We start from the raw sequence: 15,005 nt of genomic DNA on the forward strand, positions 1-15,005 counted from the left end.
AAAACAGCAGATTACACTTTCTTCTCAAGTGCGCACGGAACATTCTCCAGGATAGATCACATCTTGGATCACAAATCAAGAATCAGTAAATTTAAGAAAACTGAAATTATATCAAGCATCTTTTCTGACCACAACACTTTGAGATCAGAAACCAATTAATCACAGGGAAAAAAACGTAAAAAACACAAACACATGGAGGCTAAACAATACGTTACTAAATAATCGAGACATCACTGAAGAAATCAAAGAGGAAATCAAAAAATACCTAGAGACAATGACAATGAAAACACGATGATCCAAAACCTATGGGATAGGGCTTCCCTGGTGGCGTGGTGGTTGAGAGTCCGCCTGCCGATGCGGCGGGTGCGGGTTCGTGCCCCGGCCCGGGAGGATCCCACGTGCCGCGGGGCGGCTGGGCCTGTGAGCCGTGACCGCTGGGCCTGCGCGTCCGGAGCCTGTGCTCTGCAGCAGGAGAAGCCACAGCGGTGAGAGGCCCGCGTACCGCAAAAAAACAAACAAACAAACAAAAACCTATGGGATACAGCAAAAGCAGTTCAAAGAGGCAAGTTTCTAGCTATACAAGCCTACCTCAAGAAACAAGAAAAACCTCAAATAAACAATCTAACCTTCACCAAAGGAACTAGAGAAAGAAGAACAAACAAAACCCAAAGTTAGCAAAAGGAAAGAAATCATAAAGATAAGAGCAGAAATAAATGAAATAGAAACAAAGAAAACAATAGCAAAGATCAATAAAACTAAAAGCTGGTTCTTTGAGAAGATAAAGAAAATTGATAAACCATTAGCCAGATTCATCAAGAAAAAGGAGAGGACTCAAATCAATAAAATTAGAAATGAAAAAGGAGAAGTTACAACAGACACTGCAGAAATACAAAGCATCCTAAGAGATTACTACAAGCAACTCTATGCCAATAAAGTGGACAACCTGGAAGAAATGGACAAATTCTTAGAAAGGTATATAACCTTCCAAGACTGAACCAGGAAGAAACAGAAAATATGAACAGGCCAATCATAAGTAATAAAATTGAAACTGTGATTAAAAATCTTCCAACAAACAAAAGTCCAGGACCAGATGGCTTCACAAGTGAATTCTATCAAACATTTAGAGAAGAGCTAACACTCATCCTTCTCAAACTCTTCCAAAAAATTTCAGAGGAAGGAACACTCCCAAACTCATTCTATGAGGCCACCATCACCCTGATACCAAAACCAGACAAAGATACTACAAAAAAAGAAAATTATAGACCAATATCACTGATGAATATAGATGTAAAAATCCTCAACAAAATACTACCAAACAGAATCCAACAACACATTAAAAGGATCATACACCACGATCAAGTGGGATTTATCTCAGGGATGCAAGGATTCTTCAATATACACAAATCAATCAGTGTGATACACCATATAATAAATTGAAGGAGAAAAACCATATGATCATCTCAATAGATGCAGAAATAGCTTCTGACAAAATGCAACACCCATTTATGATAAAAACTCTCCAGAAAGTGGGCATAGAGGGAACCTACCTCAACATAATAAAGGCCATATACGACAAACCCACAGCAAACATCATTCTCAATGGTGAAAAACTGAAACCATTTCCTCTAAGATCAGGAACAAGACAAGGATGTCCACTCTCACCACTATTACTCAACATAGTTTTGGAAGTCCTAGCTACAGCAATCAGAGAAGAAAAAGAAATAAGAGAACCCTAAAGAGGCTACCAGAAAACTACTAGGGCTAATCAATGAGTTTGGTAAAGTTGCAGGATACAAAATCAATGCACAGATATCTCTTTCATTCCTATATACTAATGAAAAATCTGAAAGAGAAATTAAGGAAACACTGCCATTTACCACTGCAACAAAAAACAATAAAATACCTAGGAATAAACCTACCTAGGGAGACAAAAGACCTGTATGCAGAAAACTATAAGACACTGATGAAAGAAATTAAAGATGATACCAACAGATGGAGAGATATACCATGTTCTTGGGTTGGAAGAATCAATATTGTGAAAATGACTATACTACCGAAAGCAATCTACAGATTCAATACAATCCCTACCAAATTACCAATGGCATTTTTTACAGAACTGGAAAAAAAGTCTTAAAATTTGTATGGAGACACAAAAGACCTTGAATAGCCAAAGCAGTCTTGAGGGAATCAAGCGGAGCTGGAGGAATCAGACTCCCTGACTTCAGACTATACTACAAAGCTACAGTAATCAAGACAATATGGTACTGGTACAAGAACAGAAATATAGATCAATGGAACAAGATAGAAAGCCCAGAGATAAACCCACGCACCTATGGTCAGGTAATCTATGACAAAGGAGGCAAGGATTTACCATGGAGAAAAGGCAGTCTCTTCAATAAGTGGTGCTGGGAAAACTGGACAGCTACATGTGAAAGAATGAAATTAGAACACTCCCTAACACCATGCACAAAAATAAACTCAAAATGGATTAGAGACCTAAATGAAAGACTGGACACTATAAGACCCTTAGAGGAAAACATAGGAAGAACACTCTTTGACATAAATCACAGCAAGATCTTTTTTGATCCACCTCCTAGAGTAATGGAAATAAAAACAAAACTAAACAAATGGGACCTAATGAAACTTCAAAGCTTTTGCACAGCAAAGGAAACCATAAACAAGAGAAAAAGACAACCCTCAGGATGGGAGAAAATATTTGAAAACAAATCAACGGACAAAAGATTAATCTCCAAAATATAAAAACAGCTCATGCAGCTCAATATTAAAAAAACAAACAACCCAATCCAAAAATGGGCAGGAAACCTCAATAGACATTTCTCCAAAGAAGACATACAGATGGCCAAGAAGCACATGAAAAGCTGCTCAACATCACTAATTATTAGAGAAATGCAAATCAAAACTACAATGAGGTATCACCTCACACCAGTTAGAATGGGCATCCTCAGAAAATCTACAAACAACAAATGCTGGAGTGGGTGTGGAGAAAAGGGAACCCTCTTGCCCTGCTGGTGGGAATGTAAACTGATACAGCCACTAATGAGAACAGTATGGAGGTTCCTTAAAAAGCTAAAAATAGAATTACCATATGATCCAGCAATCCCACTACTGGGCATATACCCAGAGAAAACCATAATTCAAAAAGACACATGCACCCCAGTGTTCAGGGCAGCACTATTTACAATAGCCCGGTCATGGAAGCAACCTAAATGTCCATCAACAGATGAATGGATAAAGAAGATGTGGTACATATATACAATGGAATATTACTCAGCCATAAAAAGGAATGAAATTGGGTCATTTGTTGAGACGTGGATGGATCCAGAGACTGTCATACAGAGTGAAGTTAAGTCAGAAAGAGAAAAACAAATATCGTATATTAACGCATATATGTGGAACCTAGAAAAATTGTACAGGTGAACCAGTTTGCAGGGCAGAAATTGAGACACAGATGTAGAGAACAAACGTATGGACACCAGTGGGGGAAAGCGGCGGGGGTGTGTGTGTGGTGGTGTGATGAATTGGGCCATTGGGATTGAAATGTATACACTGATGTGTATAAAATTGATGACTAGTAAGTGCCTGCTGTATTAAAAAAATAAATAAAAGAAAACAAAAAAACCCACTAAAAAACCCAAAATACCAGCTTTTGGTTTCCACTGATTTTCTCTACTGTTGGTCAGCTTCCTATTCAGTAATTTTAGGTCTAGTAGGCCCTTCTTGTTGTAGCTTCATAAAGTAAAAGCTCAGATCATTGATTTTTTACCTCATTTCTTTTCTTATATAAGGGTTTAAAGCTACTGGTTTTCTTTTAAGCACTTCTTTAGCTGCATTCCACAACTTTTAATATGCTGTGTTTCCATTATCATTCAGACCAAAATATTTTCAAGTTGCCCTTATAAATTTTTCTTTAACTTATAAGTTACTTATACATGTTATTTTCCAAATATGTGAGGATTTCTCAGATGTCTTTCTGTTATTGATTTCTATTTTAATTCCATTTTGGTCAGACAACATACTTTAAATTTTCAATCATTTGTGTGACCACACTGATGCCTGAGGTCATGGACATTAAGGCAGGCACATCAGGACGGTGACAAGCCCTTCTCTGACAATTGCTGGTCCTTCATCTTGTTCAGGAACATCACAGTCTCCATTGTCCCAAGAAGGTCAAAAGTATGGGTTTAAATTAAATTGACATTCTACTATTCTACCCTCTCTCTCTCTCTCTTCCCCCAGCATCTTATTCCTTCCCTTTTCCAGGGCTCCTGACCTTTGTGGAAGTGGGGCTTCAGCTCATGCTCCCAAGAACCATAATTTCTCCCCACTCTTCTAATTTCCTCCCTGCAAATCTCAGAGAATAATCACTATAGAGAGAAGGTGGCAGCACCAAAAATGAAATGGAGGAGGAAAAGCCACAATACCTTTTATGTCTTAATCTCGAAGGTCACACATTGTCAGTTCTGCCACATTACATTTTAGAAGCAAATCACTAAGTACAGCACATGCCTTTTGAAGGGAGGAGTATCAAAAAATTTGTGGACACATTTTAAACCACCAGAACAATGTCATAATTTTTACCCTAAATAATCATATATCTTTTAAAAGAACTAAGAGAGAGAAAGAAAATATGTATAGTCATTTATTTTTATACATATGTATTACCTCTGGTTTCTTTATTCCTTCCAATAACTCATGGATCAGCAAACTAGAGTCCATGGGCCAAATCAAACCCACTGCCTATTTTTGCATGGCCTGAGAGCCAAGAATGGTTTTACATTTTTTTAATGGTTGAGGAAAAAAATCAATGGAAGAATATTTTTGTGACATGTGAAAATTATATGGAATTTAAATTTCAGTGTCTATAATAAAATTTATTGGAATGTAGCCATGCTCATTTATTTATGTATTGTCTCTATAGCTCCTTTCACAGCAGAATTGAGTTGTTTCAACAGACCATATGACCCACAAAGCCTAAAATATTTACCATCTGATCCTTTGCAGAAAACGTTTATCAGCCTCTACTATACATTCAAATTACCATCTGGTGTCATTTGCTTTTAACCTAAAGAATTTCCATTATCTTTTTCATAGAACACATTACGGTGACAAATTCCCTCAGATTATCTGTTTATCTGAAAATATCTTTATTCCAGCTTCATTTTTGAAAGATACTTTTCCTAACTGATGATTGGACATTGTGGATAATACACTGTAACAACAATGAATTGTTATGTTTTCCTGCAGCCTTGATTTTTCTTCTAACAGACAATTAACTTGTCTGGACCCAAACTATAAATTAACTGAACTGCCTGAACATTGCTTTTGTTTTGGGGTCTTGAATTGTTTTGTTGGATTTTAATTATGATTTTTGGATATCTTTCAGCCTCCATTGCTTTTAATGAGAAGACAAGTGTTAACCATATCATTATAGGCAAACCTCATTTTATTGTACTTCACCTTATTGTGCTTTGCAGATATTGCGTTTTTTACAAATTGAAGATTTGTGGCAACCATGTGTTGAGCACGTCTGTCAGCACCATTTTTCCAACAGCATTTGCTCACATAGTGACTCTGTGTCACATTTAGCTAATGCCTGCAGTATTTCAAAGTTTTCATTATTATAATATTTGTTATGGTGATCTGTGATCAGTGATCTTTGATGTAACTACTACTCCCTGAAGGCTCAGACTATGGTTAGCATTTTTTAACAATAAAGTTTGTTTGTTTGTTTGTTTGTTTGTTTTTTGTGGTACACGGGCCTCTCACTGTTGCAGTCTCTCCTGTTGCGGAGCACAGGCTCCAGACGTGCAGACTCAGCGGCCATGTCTCACGGGCCTAGTCGCTCCGCGGCATGTGGGATCTTCCCGGACCGGGGCACGAACCTGTGTTCCCTGCATCGGCAGGTGGACTCTCAACCACTGCGCCACCAGGGAAGCCCAGCAATAAAGTATTTTTTAATTAAGGTATGTACATTGTTTTTTTTTTTGACATAATGCTACTGCACACTTAACAGACTACAGTATAGTGTAAACATAACTTTTATATGAACCAGGAAACCAAAAAAATTCATGTGACTCCCTTTATTGTGATATTTGCTTTATTGCAGTGATCTGGAACTGATTCTGAAATTGCTCTGAGGTATGCCTGTATTCCCCTGTATTTAATGTACCATATTTTCTCTGGGCTGCTTTCAAGATTTTCTTTCTATCTTTGGCATTTAGCAATTTGCCTATAACGTGTCTAGTTGTGGTTTTCTTTTGTATTGATTCTAGTTGGAGGTCACAGATTGTCTTGAATCTCCAAGCTAGTTTTTCTCAAACATGAGAAGTTTTCAGCCACTATTTCTTCCAATATTTTTCTGCTTCTTTCTCTCTCACCTCTACCTATGGGATTCCAACTAAAGGCAGTAAGAATTCAGCTATCCCCCAAGAGGAGCTATGCAGAGATACAAAAAGCCCTCAATTAAAAAAAAATCAGTAAACTTGCAAATCTCACCTACTGCAGTTGTGTCTTTCCAAAGTTATGTCCTATTTGGTTTGCATTGCTCTTTGACAGAGCTCCTATGGTCTCCCCTGAATACTCACAACAGTCAGCCAGGTATGGATGGCAGAATTCGTACCCTTTGAGTTTTAGCCTTTGGCAGCTCTCTCCATTCCAGGATTTTCCTCCTAAATTTCAAGCTTCTTTGCTACTCCTCAACTTTATCCTCTGACACTTCAAGCCAGTATGGTTGTGGTTTTCTGTCTCTGAAGCTATGGCAGTTAGGGAGAACCTTATGCAAAAAGCCACAAATTCACAATTCTTACCCACTACTTAGTTACTTTAAAGAATAAACTCCCCACTAGTTTCTGTGCTTATTTTTGGTCTTTTGGGGTCTGTATTTTTTTTATCTCTTTTCCAGTGCTTTCAAATAATGTTACCTTAATTTTTTTCCAGGGTTTATCATTGTTACCTGTGACAGGGTTCATTCACCTCATCAATTCACCACTACTATTACCTAAGGCTAGTAGTCCCCCGGTTTTTTAAAAACAATCTCCCAAACTTGAATTTATCATTTTATATATTATAAAATTTTAATTATTGGTAGTACTATAATGGAAAATAAACTACCTAAAGTAATGGAAAAGCCCAGCTTCCACAAATGTAGAAATAAATGTGCATGTGTACAATGTACAATATCCTCATGCAGCTGCTGCTGAAACTCTTGCCTTCCTATTCTACACCCATATATACCTAACTGGAATACAATTAGGCCTGGGGTTGTCAGGCTGAGAGTCATGAAAATCAACGAAGCAAATAAACTACTTCCAATTATTTAAAAGTTAAAAAGAATTAAGTTCCCTCCAAAAGATTTGTAGACTGTTTTCAATCATGTCCCATGAATTAAAAGATTAAGAAAAGGAAGATGGATATTTGGAATAAGTACTTGTATACCTTTCAGAAACCATAGCAATAATTAAGAGCAACATTTGAAGATGTCTTTTTTAAACACAATACTTACCTTCATTCTTCTAAAATGAGAAAATATTTTAACATTTTTCAAAATGCATTACACATTTTCTTATACCAAGACAGCATAAGTAAGAACTGAAGAAAGAACCCACAACATTTGCTCTTAGGAATTCTACTTATATTCTCCTTTCACTGATAATTAAATACTAATATTCCATGGAATTTCAGTCACAGAACTGTGAAGTTAGCAAAGTAAATCTGTGATTTGTAAAAAGCTCAGAACAGACTACATAAGTAATTTAGTCCATTATATGCAAATTGCTGAGTTAGGCTTTGAGTATTCTGAAGGATCCTTTTATTCTCACTATAGCAATAGCAGTAGCCAAACAACTGTTTTCCCACAACAAGCAAAAGAACCATTTTCATGCAGAATGAGTACAACAAATAGAAAAGGAGAAAATGGAGACCAAGGGCATCATTTTACACCAATTTTATAAAAAACAAACAAACAAACAAAACAAGAGAACACCCTCTATGATTCTGTCATTCTTCCTTAGACAAAACATTAACTGGTGGCTTTGCTCTAAATCAGACATGATAAAATCTGATAGGAGAACTATAGTCAAACTAAGTGAATTTGCCAGTGAAAGCAATATTGCTGATGTTAAAATTCAAGTGTAAATTAGCATAAAAATCAGCAGGAATTCTCAAGAGACAGAGGAAACTGTTGGCAGTGTTAGATATGTTAATTATCTTGATTGTGATGAGTTCATATATGTCAAAACTTACCAAACTGTATGCTTTGGCATGCAGTTTACACTACCTCAATTAGATTTCAGTAAAGTTGAAAAAAAAACCAACAGGAAAAAATCATTATTCATTTTTACCCATCACTTGGATACTTTAAAGTCAAAAGCAGAAACCAATTCAAAGTCTGTAACCAAGTATAATTAACAGCTCAAGGATCACAAATAGTCATCCAAGTTAAAAGTCATCCAAGTTAAAAGAACAGGTATATCAACTTTTTCAAAAAAAACAATGAATGCCTCAATGGAAGTATCCTGAGACTCACTGGTCAAAGGATTATAGAGGTCACATTGCCTAAGCTATTTACGTCCCACCCAGGTGTAGAATGCTCCTGGTTTCCATTTCCAAATGGATGTGATGACACAGAGTTTATTTATCAGGATTTGCAGCCTTACTGTACTTCTCTTCCTTGCACCTCTGCAGAATCTCTAAGCTCCTCTGGTGGACTGGGTGTTGGAGAAAGCTAATACTATCCATACTTTTCAAAACTGCACATGGCGCTGTATCATCATGTCCTTAGGAAGCAAAAGAAAAACAAAAAATGGAGAAAAGAAAAAGACATTATATAAGCCCAAACCAATAGAGAATCAAGGACAGTGCTGCCAACTATCTTAATAGTAAATAAAAATGTATCAAATAATTGGGGTTAAATATGAATAATTTTTCCAATTAATTTGAGGAAATTACACAAAAACAATAGGAAAAAATAAAGGTCCTGTCCAGGTATTCCAAAGTATCCTTTTTCAGTACTCAAAAGTGTTGTGAGTTAACATCATACTAAAAAATTTTAATTTAAAATACCAGGGAAATTTCGAAAACAATTGTATGGTGTCTTTTTTTAATGGACTCATTTTTATCAGGTCTGAAATATAATTAGCATAGAGTTGGCAACAATGCAAGAAACATTGTTTCTGATGGAACCCCAAAGAGAAATATACCCAAAACAATTTACCAAAAGTTAAAGGTTCACAAATCTCGCAATTAACCACACTTGTAGGAATTCCAAGTGTGTCAATGTTGAAAGAGTAGGAAGAAAAGCACTAGAGAGCAGGAAAACCCAGCAGCACTTCTGTACTTATAAATCTGAAAACAAAGCTGGAAAATCTGTCAGAATCAATTATTGGGAGGAAAGGAACCAGAGCGCATTCAAGTAAGGAACAAAGCCCCAGATTAGTGCTACTGAAACAGTGAGACACTTGAGCAGTAAAGAAGGAAGGAAGATTGTACCACAAATATTAGGAATAAATGTATTTAAAAGAGAATTCAGGTTTTCCAGGTTTGGGAGGAGCCAAGTATCATTTACACAAGAACATCTCTAGAGTTAGGACATGAAGTTCAAATGTATGTAGGTTTGCCTTTAAAAAATAAAAGTGAGGGCTTCCCTGGTGGCGCGGTGGTTGAGAGGCCGCCTGCCGATGCAGGGGACGCGGGTTCATGCCCCGGTCCGGGAAGATCCCACATGCCGCGGAGCAGCTGGGCCCGTGAGCCATGGCCGCTGAGCCTGCAGGTCCGGAGCCTGTGCTCCGCAAAGGGAGAGGCCACAACACTGAGAGGCCCGCATACCGCAAAAAAAAATAAATAAATAAAAATAAAATAAAATAAAAGTGAATAGTTTAACAATAGATGGAGGCAAATAAAGCAACACATAATTATGAACTAAAGTTCCATTAGTACATATTTACTGTATAATTAGGAATAAGATACTATCTATGAATAGATCTCAAGGCAGAATCATTTAAAAAGTTAAACAGAAGCAGAGTAATTCAAAGAGGTTTGCATGGTTTAACCAAACTATAATTCCATAAACTGAATATCTACATCCAGAGAATAGGGATCCACGTTTCAGTTAAAGAGACAGAATCTCATGATACCATAACATCAGATTATAGATAGACAGATAGATATAGAAACAGATATCTGATATAGATATAGATATAGATAGATATATCAGGCTTTTGTAAAGTTAAAAAAAAATTTCATATCCTATAATTAAAAAGTAAGCTAATAAAACACTATCTCATTTATCCAGTACAGAGAGTCCATAGCTGTACATGTTCAATGTTTCAAGAAGAGACAAATATTACCAAGTTACCATCATTTCTTAGTCAAAAGATACCTCAATAAAAATATTCTATTCTCAATAATCCCCTCCTTCATAGGACTCTTGCGGTGGGGGGGAAGGAATGCTTAGGCTCAGATGAGGCTGCACTTGGTTAGTAACAGGGTGGGGACTAGGGGTTAGGGTAAGCCATCAGTTGAGGGGGACCATTTGAGGAAAAAACCACCTGGTGAGTTCTACTCATACTCCATCCAAATTGTAATTTTTGAAAGTTATCAACAGACTTTCAGGCCCTTCAATAGCTAATGATATATTGTTAGTCAGAAATAATTTAAGAAGATTATGGTATTAAAGTATTTTATATGAGTTCAGAATATTAAATATAGTAAATTATTATGTAATCTTAAATTAAAACTTGCTCAACTTGACTACAGCCTCTGTACTCAATTTTCTATTTTATCTAAATAAATTGTGGCAATGCCATTTGGATATGGGTAATTTTATATCTGTGACTGTTTTGTGTCTCACCGACTGTTTTGTGTCTCATCATCATACCTATAACTTAGGGTTTTGTTATTTTTTTAACTTCTGTTCTTTCATTCTGCTTTCTATGCGTTCTTTTAACTCTTTAACAATTTTAAACACTGCTTTACAGACTATAATACTATTTCCAAACCTTAAAGTGATACTCCTTTGTGTGTGTACTAACTCCCTGTCAAGGTGGTTTGGTTTCCTAGGATGATTTTATAAGTACGTTTTCAGTGGAGTCTCAAACTCTTAAAAGAGGTTTATTTAGTGTTTGCTTATGCTAAGTTCCTAGCCTAGTTTTGATAATTTCTTAGTTTGAGATTATGCACCAAACAAACAGTATAAATTCTCTCACATGGTGAAGAAGATATGGGGCACTAATTTTTTTAGGCAACTTTTTTTTCAAACTTTATCTAAGGACTAACATATACTGATATGATTCTTCTTGTTCTTCTAGTCAAGGCCAACAGACAGAGTTTTACAATTATCTTTTCAGTGACAGAAGAGTTCAAGCTCTTTGAAGCTCCTACACCATATAAAACAGGGGCTCAATCCCAGCTCCACTGTATCATTGAAACCTGAAGCCATGTCTCTGATCCTATAACAGTTTCTGTAATGCCAGCTCCCAGGCCTTAGGGCCATTTTTTTAAAGGTATATTTCACATACAGTAAACTCCATTAATCTCAAGTATACAGTTTGATGAGCTTAAACAAATAGTTATGTCATATAATCCTCAATCAAGATATAGGACATTTCCATCACCTCAGCAAGTTATTTCATTCCCTTCTGGTAAATACCACCCCTACCCCTCCCAAAGTCAATCAAGTAATGATCCCAGGAGTGGGACTGCTGGATCACATGGTAATTCTATTTTAGTTTTATGAGGAACCTCCATATTGTTTTCCATAGTGGCTGTACCAACTTACATCCCCACCAACAGTGTAGGAGGGTTTCCTTTTCTCCACACTCTCTCCAACACTGTTATTTGTAGACATTTTAATGATGACCATTCTGACCAGCATGAGGTGGTACCTCATTGTAGTTTTGATTTGCATTTCTCTAATAATTAGTGATGCTGAGCATCTTTTCATGTGCCTACTAGCTATCTGTATGTCTTCTTTGGAGAAATGTCTATTAAGGTCTTCTGCCTTTTTTTTTTTTTTTTGGCGGTACACGGGCCTCTCACTGTTGTGGCCTCTCCCACTGAGGAGCACAGGCTCCGGACATGCAGGCTCAGCGGCCATGGCTCACGGGCCCAGCCGCTCCGCGGCATGTGGGATCTTCCCAGACCGGGGCACAAACCCATGTCCCCTGCATCAGCAGGCGGACTCTCAACCACTGCGCCACCAGGGAAGCCCTTCTGCCCATTTTTCAATTGGGTTGTTGTTTTGTTGTTGTTGAGCTGTATGAGCTGTTTGTATACTTTGGAGATTAAGCCTTTGTCTGTTGCATCATTTGCAAATATTTTCTCCCATTCCATTGGTCATCTTTTTGTTTTTTTATGGTTTCCTTTGCTGTGCAAAAGCTTGTAAGTTTGATTAGGTTCCATTTGTTTATTTTTGTTTTTATTTCTATTGCCTTGGGAGACTGACCTAAGAAAACATTGGTATGATTTACATCAGAGAATGTTATGCCTTTGCTCTCTTCTAGGAGTTTTATACTGTCATGTCTTATGTTTAAGTCTGTAAGACATTTTGAGTTTATTTTTGTGCATGGTGTGAGGGTGTGTTCTAACTTCACTGATTTACATGCAGCTGTCCAACTCTCCCAGCACCACCTGATGAAGAGACTGTCTTTTTCCCATTTTATATTCTTGCCTCCTTTGTTGAAGATTAATTGACCATAGGTGTATGGGTTTATTTCTGGGCTCTCTATTCTGTACCATTGATCCATATGCCTGTTTTTGTACCAATACCACATTGTTTTGATTACTGTAACTTTGTAGTATTGTCTGAAGTCTGGAAGAGTTATGCTTCCTGCTTTGTTTTTTTTAAAAATTAATTAATTAATTAATATTTATTTTTGTCTGCATTGTGTCTTCATTGCTGCACATGGGCTTTCTCTAGTTGCATTGAATGGGGGCCACCCTTTGCTGAAGTGCGCGGGCCTCTCATTGCGGTGGCTTGTCTTTGTTGCAGAGCACAGGCTCGAGGCACACGGGCCCCAGTATTGTGGCATGTGGGCTCAGCAGCTGTGGCTCATGGGCTCTAGAGTGCAGGATCAGTAGTTGTGGCACACGGGCTTAGTTGCTCGGCGGCATATGGGATCTTCCCAGACCCGGTCTTGAACCTGTGTCCCCTGCACTGGCAGATAGATTCTTAATCACTATGCCACCAGGGAAGTCCTCCTGCTTTGTTTTTTTTCCTCAGGATTGCTCTAGCAATTCTGGATCTTCCATGATTCCATATAAATTTTTGGATATTTGTTCTAGTTCTGTGAAAAATGTCATGGATAATTTGACAGGATCTCATCGTATCTGTAGATTGTTTTGGGTAGTATTGCCATTTTAACTGTATTAATTCTTCTAATCCAAGAGCATGGGATATCTTTCCATTTCTTTGAATCCTCTTTTATTTCCTTTATTAATGTTTTATAGTTCTCAGTATATAAGTCTTTCACCTCCTTGGTCAGGTTTATTCCTAGATACTTTTCTTTTGGTGCAATTTTAAAGGTTTTTGGGGCTTTTTAAAATAAATTTATTTATTTATTTATTTATTTTTGGTTGCATTGGGTCTTCGTTGCTGCACACGGGCTTCCTCCAGTTGTGGAGAGGGGAGATACTCTTTGTTGTGGTGTGCAGGCTTCTCACTGCAGTGGCTTCTCTTGTTGTGGAGCACGGGCTCTAGGCATGTGGGCTTCAGTAACTGTGGCACAAGGGCTCAGTAGTTGTGGCTCACGGGCTCTAGAGCACAAGCTCAGTAGTTGTGGCACACGGCCTTAGTTGCTCCGCGGCATGCTGGATCTCCCCAGACCAGGGCTTAAACCTGTGTCCGCTGCAATGGCAGGTGGATTCTTAACCACTGCACCACCAGGGAGGTCCCAGTTTTTTGGGTTTTTTTTTACATTCCCTTTCTGATATTTCATTGTTAGTGTAAAGAAATACAACTGATGGGGCTTCCCTGGTGGTGCAGTGGTTGAGAATCTGCCTGCCAATGCAGGGGACACAGGTTCGAGCCCTGGTCTGGGAAGATCCCACATGCCACGGAGCAACTGGGCCCGTGAGCCACAAGTGTTGAGGCTGCACGTCGGCTACTTTGCTGAATTCATTTATTAGATCTAGTAGTTTTTTTGTGGAGTCCTTAGGGAGAAACTCTGTACTTTAAACTATCACTCCCCTTTTTATCTCCCTGTCTGCCCTGAGCAAACACTAATCTACTTTCTTTCTCAACAGATTTGCCTATTCTAGAAAATTCATATAAATGAAATCATACAGTATGTGGCCTTTTGTGTCTTATGCTTTCACTTAACAAAATGCTTTCAAGGTTCACCCATGTTATAGCATGTACTAGTACCTCATTCATTTATGTGACAAAATAGCATTCCATTGTATGGATATACCACATTTTGTTTATCCAGTCATCTGCTGATGAACATTTGAGTCGTTTCTACCTTTTGGCTATTATGAATATGTTGCTAAGATCATCAAGTACAAGTTTTTGTTTGAACACCTGCTTTCAATTCTTTTAAGTATCTACCTAAGAGTGGAACTGCTGGGTGAAGTGTAACTACCAAGGCTGTTTTACAAAGTGGCTGCACCATTTTAAATTTTCACCAGCAGCATGTGAGGCTTCCAATTTCTCCACATCCTTATTACCAACATCTGTTATTACCTGTCTATTTTATTGTAACCATCTTAGTAGATGTGAAGTTGTATCTTACTGTGGTTTCAATTTGCATTTCCCTAATGACAAATTATATTGACCATCTTTTCATGTTTTTTATTGATCATTTACATATCTTCTTTGGAGAAATGTCTTTTCACATCCTTTGCCCATTTTTTAACTGGGTTATTAGTTTTTTACTACTGAATTGAAAGAATTGTATATATTCTAGATACCAGTTCCTTATTAGATACATGATTTATAAATATCTTCTATCATTCTGTGAGTTGTCATTTCACTTTTTAAAAAAAATATT

General features: G+C 37.4%; 1 protein-coding gene across 2 annotated transcripts in view; it reads right to left on the reverse strand.

Moving 5' to 3' along the window:
• Positions 1-15,005, reverse strand: part of MYO9A (myosin IXA) — a gene marked incomplete at its 5' end in the record, with an annotated part of 231,895 nt that overhangs the window by 135,484 nt on the left and 81,406 nt on the right. For both annotated transcript variants that reach the window (XM_079698961.1, XM_079698962.1), the window contains one exon: positions 8,676-8,795. In XM_079698961.1, coding sequence (XP_079555087.1) covers positions 8,676-8,795 — 120 coding nt within the window. The remainder of the gene's footprint in view (positions 1-8,675; positions 8,796-15,005) is intronic.

Source organism: Hyperoodon ampullatus (genome assembly GCF_949752795.1).
Source record: "Hyperoodon ampullatus genome assembly, chromosome: 3".
NCBI lineage: Eukaryota > Metazoa > Chordata > Mammalia > Artiodactyla > Ziphiidae > Hyperoodon > Hyperoodon ampullatus.